At 40.5% G+C, this 17,532-nt stretch overlaps 1 protein-coding gene across 2 annotated transcripts in view; it reads right to left on the bottom strand.

The window, feature by feature from the left end:
* Positions 1–17,532, bottom strand: part of DOCK4 (dedicator of cytokinesis 4) — a 245,094-nt gene that overhangs the window by 65,248 nt on the left and 162,314 nt on the right. For both annotated transcript variants that reach the window (XM_035128338.2, XM_035128339.2), the window contains exons 22-29: positions 15,767–15,937; positions 14,960–15,152; positions 13,667–13,794; positions 12,949–13,083; positions 7,125–7,223; positions 5,061–5,155; positions 1,627–1,702; positions 277–377 (exon numbers count right to left, since the gene is read on the bottom strand). In XM_035128338.2, coding sequence (XP_034984229.2) covers positions 277–377; positions 1,627–1,702; positions 5,061–5,155; positions 7,125–7,223; positions 12,949–13,083; positions 13,667–13,794; positions 14,960–15,152; positions 15,767–15,937 — 998 coding nt within the window. The remainder of the gene's footprint in view (positions 1–276; positions 378–1,626; positions 1,703–5,060; positions 5,156–7,124; positions 7,224–12,948; positions 13,084–13,666; positions 13,795–14,959; positions 15,153–15,766; positions 15,938–17,532) is intronic.

Below are 17,532 nucleotides of genomic sequence, written 5' to 3'. Positions count from 1 at the left end.
TTCCTTTTCTTTTCCTGGCAAAGGTCATTCAAGCATATGAAAGCATTCTAAGTTATGTCAGCAATAAATAAGCTGTTAAGAATTGCCCATTGTGACCATTGCCCTGTCTGTGTGTTTTTTTAAGCATCTTAAATCCAGCAAGATGGGTTTTTCTTTATTAAAAAAAAAGTTACATCACAGGATAGTTTCCCCCAAAGACCACTACCTTACTTTGCATAATAAAGAGTAACATAAATATTAGATGCCCTCTAGTTCAATAGTGATAGTGATACTTACTTTTCTAACACCTTTTTCTTCTTGGATGGGGTAAACATCTCTAACTGCAGGCATAACTGGTTTATAAAAATGACAGCCAGGTAAAAGTAGGAATCCCATATCTGGAAGTAAATAATAATAATAATAATAATAATAATAATAATAATAATAGTTTATTATTCATATCCTGCCCATCTGGCTGGGTTTCCCCAGCCATTCCGGGCAGCTCCCAACATAATATTAAAAACACAATAAAACATCAAACATTAAAAACTTCCCTAAACAGGGCTGCCTTCAGATGTCTTCTAAAAGTCAGATAGTTGTTTATTTCCTTGACATCTGATGGGAGGGCATTCCACAAGGAGGGCACCACTACAGAGAAGGTCCTCTTCCTAGTCCCCTGTAACTTCACTTCTCACATTGCGGGAACTGCCAGAAGACCGTTGGAGCTGGACCTCAGTGTCCAGGATGAACAATGGAGGTGCAGACGCTCCTTCAGGTATACTGGGCCGAGGCCGTTTAAGACTTTAAAGGTCATCACCAATACTTTGAATTGTGCTTGGAAATGTATTGGGAGCCAATGTAGGTCTTTCGGGACCGGTGTTATATGGTCTCGGTGGCCACAAACACGAAGTGTGGTTGTTTCCCTCCTATTTAGAGATAGTACAGCTAGGGTTGCTATATTTTGAAGAGCAAAAAATAGGACACATTTGCCGACTTCTACTTTTAACTATAGATCGCTTTGACAACTCTACCAATGAAAAAGAGGACATATGGTAACCCTAGCTGAGCAACACTATGGTGACCATGATTTGGGATGTATGCTGCCATGAGTGCTTTTTTAAAAAAAAATTTAAAAAGTAAGTGGGACATATTTTTAAAAAATATAAATAAATAAATAAAATGTTAGTGTAAGCTGAGGACAGGGGGATGCTGGCAAGGAAAATGTTTGTTAAGATCAATGGTTCCAAATGAAACACATTTTAACATACCAGCAGCTCAGTAAATCCAACACATACCACCACGAACAAAACTAAAAAACTCTTTTAAAAACTAGAATAACTAACAAAAGGTACAGACAGCTCGATAACATAAAATGCATATCATTCTAAAACTTCCAAATGAACTAAAATAGAAGTCCTACAAAAGTCATATTCTTGAAGACTTTCAGCACAGGATTGCGATCCCCTACTCATTGATAGCCTAAATCTGCGGCAGTACTATTGCTTACCCAGAGACTACAGGAAGGGAATAAAATTTAGGAGAGCTCATTGCACTGGAAGCCCAGTGTGACAACAGGGGGGAATGGAAGATACCAACAGACATTTAGGAGGAAAAGATCGTTATTACGGAAGCCAATCGCTAGCTTACCTTGTAATCAAAGCTTTCATTTAAGAAGTTTTTACGAAGAGCATCCGAAAGATATAATACTGTTGTAATAATAACACTAGAAAAAGAAGAAAACATTACATATTTTAGTAATGATACTGACTAAATTATATATATGATCTATTTTCTTTTATTAAGGCAACAAAACCAACTGCAGACTATAAGATAAATGATGCACAATAAAATCTTAATAACTTGTGAAATAGGAGTCTATAAGCTACTGGAATATGTATTTTGCATCTAGTTATGTTGATGTGAGATATGAAATATTCTGATTAATGCATCTCTTCAACTCACAGAATTTATGAAGGAAAGCAATGGGGAAAAGCTATTAATATACTTTTGTGTATTACTAGCTTTGTTTATTTGTTCTGGCACAACCAATTTCTTTTCCTAAAAGTTGAGATGTCCATTTCTAAAATTTATGTATCTAGGACTAATTACTTGTAGGTTTTAATATAGAACCATCATCCTTAGCTCAGATTTGCCAAGTACAATCAATGTCATCAGGGCTGAAGTATAGCTGGCAAAGCTGAGAGCTTTGTATGTATGAAAAGACACCAATCTCATCACAAATATATTCCATTACTGATACAGTGTTTTAAATCTATTTCTGACTGACTCCTTTCTCCACCAATCACCTCCTGACTTATTGCCTCTTCCCTCAGCCCTAAGCAAGACTATTAACATTCTGTGGGATATTCATGTTTTGAATACACAAGACAAACAAAAGTCCCATTGGTTTATTCCAGAGATTTTAAGATCCAGAAACTACTAAAAAAAACAAAACCAACCTCCCAACCAAAAAAACCCCGAACACTTTCCCTAAGACCATACATTTTGTTTGCTCATAGGCCATCAAAAGGATTAATAAAGTTTCCATAAACTATGCAGACTACATCCTTCCATCCTTCAAAACACCAGTGAAAACCACCATTGGCCACAATTTTATTCAACTAATCATCGAGAGCCAATGTGGTAATGTGGTCAGTGTATTGGGCTGAGGACCAGGGGAACCCAGGTTCAAATCTCCACGGAAGCCTGAAGCTCACTGAGTGATATTCAAATAAGTTTTGTTCAGAGGAGACCCAATGAAATGAATGAACGTTACTAAGATAGGTTAATTGATTTAAATGGCTCCACTCTGAGTAAAGTGCAGTTGCATACCTATGCCTAATCAGTCTTACAGAGTTGTTGTAAGTATAAAATAATTTATCTTTTGAAATCCTAGATTCTGTTAGGCAACTAAAGTTATATTACTTATTTGGATGTTTTCTCAACCCCAGTGCTTTTTTCTACCCCTAAACATTATGTGAATCTAAGTTTAGCCTTATGGAGGGGCAGTATTTCAATATGAGTAGGAAAATGAGAGTACCCCTTAAAAAAAATTTTTTTAGAAAAAAGAAACACTGCACCATCCCTATTTAAAGGAATGCATAACATCCAAGTTTGTAATGTACTTGACAAACTCAAACATCCTGTTTAAACATGTTGTGAATAATGCAGTTTTTGTCTTGCAGACAACGTTCTAGCCGATCCAGTGCTCAGCTGGTGTACCATAGCTGAGAATCTGTCACACTTAAGAGGCCTCACTCCAAGCTCCAACTCACCCAATGCCATGAAAACTAGCAGAACTTTCATGCGTGTCATTGTGCACAGGGCTGCATCCTACATAATTTACTTCTAAATAAGTAAGATTATACGCAAAAAGGTACAAAGACCTCATACGATTACTTGTTTTATGCTTAGTAACAAGGACTAAGTTTTCAAATGAGGCTATTGATGTTTTTCCAGTACCGTGTGTTTAAATACGGTTCTCTGTGCATTCTGGGCCTCTTCAGCTGATGAAGGATTTAACTTGCATCAAATGCTGCCAGTTCTTTGCAATCATCCTTATGCTTACTTCGCTTTGCCAACCTAGTCATTGATGTTAGAATTCTATTTGTTGGCATGCAATATGTTCCTGACTTGAAATCATCAGTAGTTCTCTGGCTTCACAGCCGCCAACATGGCCATCTTTTCTCCTTTTCAATTTAAATTACACCAAACAGTAAAAGAGTACCATGATTAGCAATGAACTCCTGGGCAAATACACACACACACACACACACACACACACACACCATGTGCCTCAAGAGTCTTTTGTGGGACAAAAGCTGTAAGCTGCCGGAAGAAAATAAGGAAAGATTTCACTGTTCTTTGTGTTTGTCAATTTTTGAATTGCTTTCCTTTCTCCAGAGTCTTCCTGTTTGATTTCATTTCACCACTGCTCTATCTAAGACACATACTCGTTTCTTTGACCTATTTAATGTGAAAACCATAGGCATTCCATACTACTTATGAACTATACACCTTAATGGCTTGTTAGGATCGAGCCAGAAGTGGTTAATATTAACCCAGACCTGAGGGTCATTGGTTAAGGATCAAGTCTGAGTGGTAACTATCACCAGAAACGGCAGACTATAAAGGAAACAACAAACTGGACCAGTAGAGACCCCTATCAGACCACATTCCCCACCGCAGCTCAAGATAATGCTCATCCTTCATAAAAGCTTTCTGGCTGAAGAGAGAAGGAAACTCTGCCACTTCTCCTCACCACAAACTTGCCTCTCAAAACAGCAATTCAAAGGATACGCTTAGAAAAACTACAGGGCTAAAAAAAGTTTAATTTCTCATTAGGAACCAAAACATTTGAAGAACCAACATTCAGCTTAAATTCATAACCATTTGTCCCTATGCCACTGAAAATTAATGATCCTATTTCTACAGGAACAATAGTAAGAATAGAAGGACATACGTGTTCCTGGAAAACTAGTTGTTACATTTTATTTTAGCAGACAGCAGCATAGTAAGACTTTGCAGTCGTCAACTTTATCTTGTATCCATCCAAATGTGCACACATAAATGCTTAAAAGATTACTTAGGTCTTTCGTCTGCAATGCGCTGCCAGGAGACATGCAGTTTGCAAGCAGGCAGAGCAACCTAATGTGGCTGGAGGGAAGGAGAATCCTTGGCAAAAGAACCACAAAATCGAGAGCCTTACGGGTCCTGCATTGGCAGGGGGAAAGGGGGTTGGTGAAAGGGGGAAGGGGAGAACTGGGGTGGGTTATATATTTTCCCATTCATGCCATTAGTGTGTTGGAGGAATTGGAGGAATTTAAATTCTACAGATTCAGAGTCTCTCCTGAACATGCTCAAGGTCAGATGGCTGTTGATATTCCCAGAGCCAAAACAAAGGCGTCTCTGGGGATGGACCTCCTTCTCTGCTTGTGAAGAGGGAGCTTTGCAATATTCTCTGGCCGCTGAGATGACCTCCCAGGGGCCACAGAACTGGTTCTTAAATTATTAGTATTGTTTCCAGTTCTATTCCCATTAACACCAGTTCTATTGTTACCATTATATTTAAGCAGTCTTACTTGTTAGCAACTAAACGCATCACTGTCCAGTCCTTTGGAAACATCTCTGGCCGTATTAATATTCGAAAGACTGTAAATATCTGTAATAAGAAATCCTAGAGCAGAGAAGAGGGGAAATATTCCATAGGTAAGAGAAGGAAATGTGCAGTGAATCGTTTTAGCATTTGACATTACAAAACTTGCAATTAAGAAGGAAACAAGATTCTAATAGGTTATGGGAGGGTAAAAGCAGCCACTTATTTTTTCTCCAAAAAAACTTCACAAGGATTATGAAACGATTTAATGATGTGCTTTTAAGTGAGATGCAGACAGGAGATTGTATTGTCAAAGGCTGCTGAATAATGCATTACTCCTGTGATACAAATAAAATGTAAAGTTAATCTTTATACCACGCAGACATTTTCAACCTTCAAAATAATAACACATGTGATTCTTGAAATTTGCAAACTTCAGCTTTACTTTTCACCAATAAACTGTGTAGACTGCATGTGAAAACAATTTCTACCGGATTTGGCTGCTGGTGGGGGACTCACATAATTGAAAACTGGATGTGTATCATTCAGATGTTTATCATCCACATTCTGTTACTGAGAAATAAAATTATTCCGATAGCCTGCAGCAGCTGAAGTGCACAGTCAGCTAGTGGGGCCGTAGCAATTTGGACTGCTACCTGGAATGCCTACAGGAGGGACTAGATAGCTCAGTTGGTACAGCATGAGACTCTTAATCTCAGGGTCGTGGGGTCAAGCCCCACGTTGGGCAAAAGACTGCAGGGTGTCGGCCTAGATGACTCTTGTGGTCCCTTTCAACTCTACAATTCTATGAGGGTCACAGGAATCCCTTAGACAATTAATGATGAACAATACTATTTCCTGCTCTGTTATGATGTAACCCTAATGCTAGTCTTCAACCTGCAAAGAGGGATGAAGCTGTCAAGATGTGCAGAAGTGTGTCACCCTAGCTGTGAGTCTTCAGACTTTGCTGTGTGTCTTCTGCTGGACTGGATCTAGTATCCTAGGGATAGGTTCTTTTGGAGGAGAAATGGACTGGCAAAGAGATGTATATCTATTGCATGAACATCAATTTCCCTGCCTGAAACTCCCAAACTAGCACAATGACAACAACTGAAACAGCCTGATTCCTGGAGGCAGCAAGTCAATATTATTATAGCCTGTAATAAAATCACAGCTTCATAATGGACATAATGATCTGTGTTCTAGGTCTGGTGGGGTGAAGTCTGTAGCAGTTGTGCTCGAAGCTGCTCCGATAATATCCACCCATGTGCACTTCCAGGCTTTTAGCGCATGACATGTTGTTCTTGGGTTCTATATATACACGAATTCATGCATTTTCAATAGTACACAGCTGGCTCTGGTAAGATGCATCTGTCTCCCTCATTACTGACTGCAGGAGGAATGTAAAAACATTCCTGTTTACCCAGGAATTTGATGGCTAAAAGATGCTGTTCCTGGCAACTCTGAAATCATTAGCTGAGAGAATGTGATGGTTTTAAACTGTTCTTGGAATATTTTTAATAACATTGAGTGGAATTTGCCTAACCAGCCCTGGCAGCAGCACTTCTGCTTCCTCAATAGGGTTTCCACCCCGCATCCTGCCCTGTGCACATACCCCAAAATTGACCCACTGAAATTAATGGGCATGACTAACTCAGGACCTATTCTGAGGAGAACAGCAAACTGTTATATCATCCCCAGAGTGTTTTTGTCGCAAAGCAAGGATTTGAACCCAAATCTTCAACAACTAAGCTCGGCAGACAATCCACTTTATCACACTGATCCATATGCATGAGAAACCTTACATTAGCAAGTCACCACTAACCCTAAAACAATAACCTAAGAAAGTCAGGTCATGCTCTATTCCCACTGGGATCAGTGAGCTCATTCAACTGGCTTTGGATTGCGTCTCGCAAGTGCATATCAATGGTCACATAAGTAAAACAGGACAATGTACAGGACAATGACAAACAGGACAATGAACAGACTGGAAGGGGGAGAAGTTGATGAGAACATTTGTAGATGCTGAAGCACAAGCCTTGCTACTTACCCTCAGCTCGTCCCTCGTCTTGAATCTATCAAGGAGCTGCTGGTAATGTCTGTCAGTCATTTGGCGCAATAATGACAAAAGACATGAAACAAACTCTCCCTGTAAGAAATGGTTTTAAAAGGAAAGGAAAGGCATTACAAAGTAAAGACTGTTGTTGTTGTTGTTGTTGTTGTTGTTGTTGTTGTTGTTGTTGTTAAAAGTACAGTGGTACCTCTACTTACAAATAACTCTACTTACGAATGTTTCTACTTACAAATGGAGCTCCGTCCGCCATCTTGGATGCGGTTTAGATAGGATTTTTTCTACTTACGAATTTTTAGATAGGGTTGCTTCGACTTACGAATTTTTTCTCCCAATGCATTCCTATGGGATTCGACTTACAATTTTTTTTGACTTACAAATGTGTGTTCGGAACGCATTAAATTCGTAAGTAGAGGTACCACTGTATGTGTTTTCTATTGATTATGGAGGTATGAGGACAAGCAGTATTATCATCATCATCATTTATTAAGTTTGTATACCTGCAGGCCTTAGTTTAGGGCAGTTCACAACATAAAGCCACAATATAAAAACACAAAATACATAATAAGAACAAGAACAACCCACTAATCCCCCAACACATTTTAAAAGAGCACTGGATGTCAATCAGCCAAAGGCCTGGTTAAAGAGGAATGTTTTTTGCCTGGCGCCTAAAGGGGTATAATGAAGGCGCCAGCCGAACCTCCCTGGGAACAGCATTCAACAAAGAAAGCTCCTTTGCAAAGATTTATCTTAAACCCAACACTGCAGTTCTTTCCTCAGTGTTTAACAACTGAATCACATTTCCTGAGCCTGCAGTACAGAACTCACTTATTAGAGAAGAAGTCCAAGGGAGCACTTTGGCACTTACTTCTGAGGGCCACATTACGCTCAAGGCATTACATGCAACTTTATCACTGGTTTCTTTCTTTAATTAGCAGTGGGGTGAGGAGATATATTTCCATCAGATATTTCATCCCTCCCTTCCTAGCAACGATCCAGAAAGAAACACTCCCCACCCCACCCCATTCTGCATGGCTATAAGGCTTAATAAAAAGCTCCCATTTGGTGGATATGGATTTCTGCCCAAATCACGACTGGAGAACAAGAGGATAAACCTCCCCTCCACATATTCTGTGGAGCCCCTGCACCTGTAAAGAATTAAAGAAATGGAGCTGAATACTATGAATTTTGAATAATGTATAGATTTTGCCACCAGTCAACATGGATTTGCTGTTAATACTCCAAAAGTAAGGATGGCTTATGTTTGTTAGGGACGCGGGTGGCGCTGTGGTCTAAACCACCGAGCCTAGGGCTTGCTGATCAGAAGGTCGGCGGTTTGAATCCCCGCTACAGGGTGAGGTCCCGTTGTTAAGTCCCTGTTCCTGCCAACCTAGCAGTTCGAAAGCACGTCAAAGTGCAAGTAGATAAATAGGGACCGCTACAGCGGGAAGGTAAACGGCGTTTCCATGCGCTGCTCTGGTTTGCCAGAAGCGGCTTAGTCATGCTGGCCACATGACCCGGAAGCTGTCTGCAGACAAATCGCCGGCTCCCTCGGTCAGTAAAACGAGATGAGCGCCGCAATCCCAGAGTTGTTCAAGACTGGACTTAATGGTCAGGGGTCTGTTTACTTTTTTATGTTTGTTTAACACAATTTCCATGTTGAGCAAATATCTTATACATTTGCGGCCTTTCAAAACAATGCTACCACGAAGTCTATACCAGTACCAATGTGGAAATGGAAGCAAGTCTCACACCATGGGGAAGGAAGAAGAAGTTGATACGGTTAAAAATCTGGTCTAAGTGAATTAAGCTATTTCTCTGATAATAGATCTCTTTCCATTCTATCTGTATACATGCAAATTAGTTATCTTTTGGCTTGAAAACCAATGAAGCAACTAAGCATATACAGTATACAACATAAATGGGCATGTCTTCTATTCCAGATCAGCTCGTGTAGGAAGAAATCACAGCGTTATTTGCCCTTTGCTTGTCTTGTCTCGGTGACAAGACTGCATTTAGTACATGTTTCAGCACTTCAGTCCTACACATACTCAGCCAGGGAGTAAGCACTATTGAACATAGTGGGACTTACTTGTGTGTAAACATGCACAGGTTTACCCTATAAGTAAGGCATAGGCAAACTCGGCCCTCCAGATGTTTTGGGACCACAACTCCCATCATCCCTTGCTAACAGGACCAGTGGTCAGGGATGATGGGAGTTGTAGTCCCAAAACATCTAAAGGGCCGAGTTTGCCTATGCTTGCTATAAGTCACCATGAGCACTCCTTTAAGGCCTTGACACACAGAACTAATGAAACACACTGCAGTCAAGGTTGATGGAAATGCCATTTTTCCTTAAGCTTGTTTCTATAGCAAGGCAACTCCAGCTTCTGAATTTGGGATGGAAAGCTGAGCCTGGTATTTCCGTGCAAGTCCACCTACATGTCATAAAATGTGCTCATTTATCATTTTGATAAGCATAGAATGGGTTCCTGACAACACATGGGGACCAAACCTGCCACCTACACTCAAACTGGGTGGTGTCTTTCTTCGCAAATATCTCAAGAGCATTTGGCTCAGTAGGTTGCCGTAAGCAAGTACAGTTCTGCATGAACTTGCTACATAACAGTATATAATTGCCTTATGCTGTGCGGTGAGTCACTTAAAAATTAAGTGCTTGATGTGGCACTTGAAACTTCCCCACACAACGGCTTACACGATATGGTGCAAGGCCCCCAAGAACCTATTCTTTGAGAATGTGTGAAAAAATACTTTCATACAGCTTTGGGGAAAGGGAAGCCACCTCTTTCTCCAAAGGAAACCTATTAAAATAACACTTGCTCAAACTTAAGGCTATACTTATCCCACAAGCCTTATTTAGCAACATTTGCGTATGCGAATTATTAAATAAAAGTCAATGGACTTATATTCAGCAAGCCTTCAACAATATGGGGGGGGGGACTTTTCAAAACTAAAATGTAAAGAATCCTGAAATCTTATCAGTACATCCTGCCAGAACTACAGCTTGTTGCTAACATCTGCCAGGTGTGGTAGTGCAAGTGCTGGACCAGTGTCTTGCCTTGGTAATGGACTGGATGAGAGCCAGCAAGCTGAAACTCAGCCCAGATAAGACTGAAACACTGTTAGTTGCTATTTCCCTAAACTGGGTGGATGGAGGTTGCCTGCCCTTGAAGAGGGCACTCTCTTTCTGAAGGAGAACATATATAGCTTGGGGGTCCTTCAGGCTCCTTTGCTGTTGCTTGAGGCTCAGGTGGCCTCAGTGGTGCAGAATGCCTTCCATCAGCTTAGGCTGGTGGCCCAGCTAAGCCTGGACAGCCTAACTACTGTTGTCAATGCTCTGATAGCCTCTAGGTTACTGCAACATGTTATATGTGGGGCTGCCTCTGAAGACGGTTCAGAAACTTCAGTTAGTGCAGAATTCAGAAGCCAGGATGCTAACTGGTAGCACTGCCATATTTAAAAAAGTAAAAACCAGGATACCCTGAAAGTTGATGAGCCAAAAAAAAACCCACGATTTTTTTTTATTGACTTGCCTAGGATCCAGGACAAAGGCACCACTCCCCCCCCCCGGTCAATTCCGCTTTTGAAATCCCGGTAATGTCTGGGAAAATCTGGAAGTATGGCATTGCTACTCACTGGGTTTGAGCATATTACACCGATCCTGGCCTGGCTGTCAGTTAGTTTCCAGGCCCAATTCAAAGTGCCGGTTTTGACCTATAAAGCTTTAAGTGCCGCAGGACCACAATACCTCAAGGGCCATGTCTCCCATATGAACCAACAAGGACCCTGTGATCATCATGAGGCCCTTCTGCATGTGCCCCCTCCACAAGAGGCCTGGAGGGTGGCAACATGAGAACGAGCCTTTCCTGTGGTGGCTCCCTGTTTGTGGAATGCTCTCCCCAGGGAGGCTTGCCTGGTGCCTTCATTACATATCTTTGGCATTCTAACATTCTACAGCCTTTTAACTGTGTTTGTGGGACAGGGCTTAATGGTTTGTTTTTGTTCTTATTTTATAATGTGTTTTGTGCTCTCATTTTGTATTCTTATGTTGTGAACTGCCCTAAAGTATTTGGATGAAGGGCGGTATATAGATTTAATAAACAATAGCAAGAAAGTCACATATTAACTTTGTCAACAGTACTTCAATTTGGGGGGGGGCAATAGAGAGGAGTGAAAAATAAAGTTCTCACATTTTTTATTAGATTACCTCTAAATGATTTCACTCAGAACAAAGTAGCATTTAGAATATATTGCTAGAAACCTTTTTCTATCAGGAATATTTTTTCAAGGCTCCATGACTAATAAGGCCCCATGTCAAAGAATGGGTGTGCTAAATATTTCCCTGAAACCTTTACTATATGAACAAAAATAGGTCAGCTGCTCTTTTAAGAGTTCTTCCGTGCCTCCCACTGTGTAAGATACCTCCCATTTTGACAAAAGCAGAGCACAACCTGACATTATTTCACTTACGTGGCTTTTGTGTTGTTCTCTGAGAAATAGGATTTGAACAGCCTAACTCACATTAACCTCTCCATATCATTGAACAAAATAGGACATGGGCTGTTGTTGTCTTTTACTTACAAGTGACCCAGATAGGAGAGAGGTGTATCTCCTTTTTTAAAAATAATAATAGAAAAGCAGGTGAGGAAAGCTTCCAGTTTCAAAACAAACAGCAGAGGAAGGGACTGCTTAATCCCGTTCCCCTTCCACTATTGGCCCACCATTGGCTATTGCCCTGACTAATCACCCTGCTTTTCTCTCTTCATAGGAAAAATGTAAGGCTCCATATCTTTTCCGCTCTGGATGGGGCGGGGGCAATTGGAACAGGATAACAGCAAGAAGTGGGAAAGTTGAGCAGCCTCTCCCACGTTCCTGCTTGCCACTTGGGGTGCTGCTTTTTTGATGTGCATCTACCATGAATTTTCTGATTTGGCACTCATACTCAAGAGAAGTATTTCACTTGTGCTTTCTTTCGCAACACTAGATCAGAACAAAAAGTTCCCTGTTTCGACCGATGGAACAGTGGACTGAGCACAAGTGAAATAAAGTACTTCTTCACACAGCACAGAATTAACTTGCGGAATTAACTGCCACAAGATGAGATGATAGCCACTGACTTAGTTGGTTTTCAAAATAGGATTGGGCAATTTCATAAAGCACAAGTCTATCAAAAGGCTACTATAGCAAACTTATGTAAATATGCTACCAAGTACCAGATCCAGGGAACAAGCAATGCAGGAGGGATGTTTCTTGCATGTTTTCTATATATGTTTCTAGGAGGTATTTGGATATAGACTAGATGAACCCTTTGTCTAATCCAGCAGGCTCTCTTTATGTTCATAATGTTACGCACTAGACCTGATCTTCAAATGCTCATTGTAGGACCAACTCGCGCGTGTTTAGCAAATCCTACAGAGGGAACATGGGCTAGTTTTTGGGCCAGCCACAAGGACTGAGGCCAGCCATAAGAATTTTTAAAGCTGGATGAGGGAGAGAAGGGGGAATTCACATTTTATTTTATTATTTATTTGTTAGAATATTTCTAAACCTCCAACTCATTTCAAAAGATGTCGTGGCGGTGTACATGACCAATCAAATTCCTCAATATTAAAATTCAATGGGAAGCCTTTGTGCAAGTGGATGGCCATTTTCTCTTTGAAGCACACATGAGCCCAACACACAGGGGCTGGAAGCCTTTTCTTACCATTTTTATACACTGAGACAAATTAGGGGAAGCCATAAATCAAATATTCAATCCAGTTATTTCTACTGCAACACTTACAGTAACATCTTGAAACTGAAGCCTCGTCGCGGACCCTGCTGTTTGAGGGCGGCTTGTGATCTCCAAGATGGTTCTGAGCAGCACATCTAGCAGGCTGTTCACAATTACATCTATTTCTTCCAAAACTGACTTTTCCTTTAGTTTGTTTAAAAAGAAAGAAGAAGAAATGGACTATTTAGGTCAGTATTAATGAAAAGCAGATACATTATTTTCTCAGCCAAATGTTAACAAACTAAATTTGTATTATGCAAGGGAGAGACTTGTCGTTTCATTCTGGGTTTATATTTCATTCTGTATTATACTTTACCCAAGACAGCAGAAGTACCAACTTTGATATGCTTACTATTCTGAAGCAAATAAACAAGAAATAGTAAAAAGAAGTAAAACTTCTATCACGTCTGAACATCAGCCATGCTGACTCGGGCCGATGGGGGCTGGAGTCCAGCATCATCTGAATGGCACCAGGTTGGGGGAAAAGGGGAGCTAAAAAAGATTTTAAAGCCAATATTCACCTAGATCAAACACAATCTTAACTGAGCTCTAATTCAATACAATTTTTCTACTGCTTCTTACAAATGTATGGCCAAGAGAAATCATAACTACATGCAGAACAATGTGGCATATTCATTAAACAAATATCATTTCACTTCCCCCCCAGACAACTGATTTTTTCCTTTCCTGTTAGAAGTCAATTCCATATGATGTAGCTCCTACTTACAGAACTATTTTTCTTTATGAGGCAAAAGATGTTGCTTAGGATGTGTGCACACGTGATCAGATCCTTTTGTTCCTGCAGATGTACATAGAGGTGATGCAAAACAACCGGTAGTAGAATATATCGAGACTCTGGAAGGAAAGAAGAAAACTAGTCAACACTCTTCTTTTGTGGCATCCCAGCTCCACTCCATTCCTATCCTTTAGCAATTTCACCATCCTGTCCTTTCAATGGATGGGACTATGCAGAACATCACATTATAGTACTTCACTTTCCACATACAGAATTACTTGATTAAAAGTGTTCCCACGAGAAGAAGCATTTCCTATGTAAAGACCTACAGCCTCTCCTTCTATAGCTCACATTTTCTGGATGAAAACATCCCCAATGTGTTGCATTTTTTTTTAAAAAAAAAAAAAAACACCCAACTACTGTGCTTGAAGATTGGGCTTACTCTCTCAGCTTTATCAGGCTTCATCACAATTGCCAGTATCTCCAAAGGAAGATTTATGAACATCTGAATTGGGAGGAGGGGATAATATATCTAGTCTAAGCTAATGAAGAGTCAGGAGTCATAAATGAACTCTGCTACATTGCAGAGCCAACCTGGTGCTATGCCACAGAAAATTGAATGCTATACCCAATGGCACTACTTGTCTCCACTTCTGCAGAAGAAAACACAAAACCCCCCTCGGTGTTATACAAATCTGATTAGCAGGTAAATCTGGCTTTAGAACAGAAAGCTATTCACCACAGAAAGCTTTTTTTGTCTTAGAAGTTTGAACAATCTGTTTGTACAGCCTACGAATTCTTCCCTTACCATGCTATTTTTCCGCACTCAATAGCAAATAACGTTGCAATATTGTAAAGAGTTCATTTTCACCCCCTGAGACAGGGGAGTTTAATTACACTTCAGATCACAGCGAGTCTCGGCTTTACCGCAGGACTTCATGCTTTATTTTTCCAGACCAGCATACTTTAGACAACTGAAAGCATTTTTAAGTTTTATTTAAAGCAGGGCAGGGGTGGGAAAGGGATTCTCCTCCACTTGGGACTGAGGGGAATGGAGGGTGGGGGAGGACAGAAAAGGGACAGTGCAGAAATGGGGATAGACGCCCCCCCCCAAAAAAAACAATTACAGGAATTAAATAGTGTTTTCAATACTTGAAAGATCTCCAATGGACATTACATTGGCCATGGGACCAAGTGACCTATAAACAGGGCTTTTTTCCAGTCAGGCCAAGAGTCAGATAATCAGCAAAGGCAAGAGGCCGCTTCAACTACTTGCCATCCTACCTGGGTTCATGTACAGTTGGCTCTCTACTGTTTTTCCAATGCACTGGAGTTTCACAGCTTGAAGGGATTCATCTGCATTTGTGATGGTTGGTAAGCTTCCTAGAGTATCACGCACCAAATTTGCAACCTCTCTCACTTCAAATAGCTTCAGCAGCTCTGCGTACACAGCAGGGAAGGAGACAAGAAAGACCGCCTAGTGAAAAGAGGGGAGAAATCAAAATACACTATGAACCTGAGATTAAAGAAATTGGGACAGGTGGGAAATTTGAGTATGAGGATGGGATCTGACTTTAAACTATTGTTAAAACTTTCGTAAAACATCTCCTTTGCCAGAAGAACTCAGTTTGGGGTTGGAGGGTGGTGCTTTTATTTTATTTTTCTAAAATGAGTGATATTGCAAATTGCATTATCGTTAAGTAACTGAAGTTCTAAACTGAAGACCAGAAAGCAAATGGGGCTATGGTGAAGATGAATAAGGGGAACAGTACTTAAAAGATCCATAGCTACTTGCAGAAAATACAATCAGGTAGACTGACAATATTCTTGGAAGTGAGTGTGGAACAAAATGATCTCATAGCTCTGCTAGCTTGGGCCAAAAGCTTGCTATAGGGGGGAAATGTGCAGCCAGATGTCTGAACCCAACTTCTGCTATCAACATGTCAGTAACAAAATGAAGCACATTATAAGTCATAGCAGCAAGAAACAGCAAATTGGTCGCATCAGGAACAAGGCTGCTTTCCCCCCGTATCTGTGACCAGGCAGCTTGAAACAGCGGCAACAGTGTGGTGCAACAACTTGTTAACTTACTTGGGCTTGGGATAAAGAACTAGCCCCTTTGGTTTCTTGGGAAAGGAAGAAGCGCACAGACATCAAAAGCTCTTGAATACAGCAGCAGAATTCCTCCTCGTTTTGCCCTCCAGTAGCAAGAGAGAACAGCTTCCGAGACTGGATGATATACTTAAATATATATTCTTGTGCCTACAAATGTCGAACGAGAAATATACAAGACTACATTGTTGGTTCTTAATAATTAATAAATAAATACTTGGTTTCAGAGACATTTGAATGGTCGGTGTTTAAACAAATAATAAACAAGGCAATGGAATTGTTTATACCAGGAATAGAACTCTTTGCAGTCAGAAGAAAAACTAATATGAAAAAGGAATAGCAAGCTGAGGGGAACCAGGGGTCAGCCCCCACACCCACATCACTGAACAGAATCTCATGTTATTTCAGTGAATGATTATTTATTGGACAAAAATCTGCTTCATTATGGCCCCGGATCATGGTCATGAAGAATTTTCTCCGATAATTGCTTATAGGCAATGACCCACAAATGCCCAATTTGTTCTGTACTTTCACATTATGTGACTAATTTTTTTGTTTCTAGTATGAAGTAATTTGAAAAAAATAAATAAAACCGAAAACTTTTTAAATCATCAGAGCAAATTTTTACTGGAGTGTTTTATAATGTTATTTGTACTTATTATATGATCTCTTTATCATAATGAAACCTTTAGAAAAATCCTCTGAGCTGAACAGTTTGTGTCTATAAGCTATTAAGCAATTTTCTTTTATTCACAATCTTTTCACCAGGAAAGTAAATGCAAATCCCTTGAAATAATGACAAAATTGTTTACTTTCGGTTTTCAAATACAAAAAGTTAGGCAATTTGCTCATGTATTTTAAAATTTATGTCCTACAATTAATTGACACCATCAAGCTCTGGTTTATGCTCTTATCGATACATCTATGGGACTTTAGTAGCTTCTTCTTGTTCTATTCCTATTATATTGCATCACTGATGGAATCATGAGGGCTACATGTTTTGGGTATATCAGTCATTGAAGGTCATCTGACACAGGTTTTAGCTAAGTCTAAAACTCCATAAATTGGCTTGCATTATTAACATGGAAACAAACAAATACAAATGGACAAAAATTCGCGTGAATATCTGTAAGGGCGCTTGTTGGCTTCTCACAAGTAAGAGGCTTCAAACTCCATAGCTGGTTTTTACAGAGTTTTAGTATATACATATGTACATGACAGAGCTAAAAAGTTCATGACTGTCTAGTCCGAATCAAAATCCGGAAGTGGAGCCCGTCTAGATTGGTGCTAACAAAAGAACCTGGGAGCCCTCAGTTTCCGCTTTTGCTCCTGACGCTTGTCCCCCCTGCGCTCCTGGGGTGAAGGGGCAGGGACATTGCCTCCCCCCCCCGAACTACTAAACTGTTTGGCAGGTTCTCTGGTAGCTAACACTTCTCCCTCTACAGTTCTCAGGTCCAACACTTCCAACATAGCTGCCAAGTCTCTCGTTTTCCCCGGGAAACCCCCGTTTTTCCGGCTGTCCCCAGCCGAAAAAATGGATTTTTTTGGTTTACCCGGTTTATACTGGCACGACGGCCATTTTGGAACTGGGCGGAGCATGCTCAGAAGCGACTTTTGATGCTGCTCTGCCCAGTTCCAAAATGGCCGCCATGCGACTTCTGGTGTGGCAGCCATTTTGGAACTGGGCACAGCAGCATCAAAAGTCACTTCTGAGCATGCTCCACCCAGTTCCAAAATGGCCGTCG

This window comes from Zootoca vivipara, chromosome 10, assembly GCF_963506605.1.
Source record: "Zootoca vivipara chromosome 10, rZooViv1.1, whole genome shotgun sequence".
NCBI lineage: Eukaryota > Metazoa > Chordata > Lepidosauria > Squamata > Lacertidae > Zootoca > Zootoca vivipara.
This window is presented reverse-complemented; position numbering and strand designations above follow the sequence as displayed.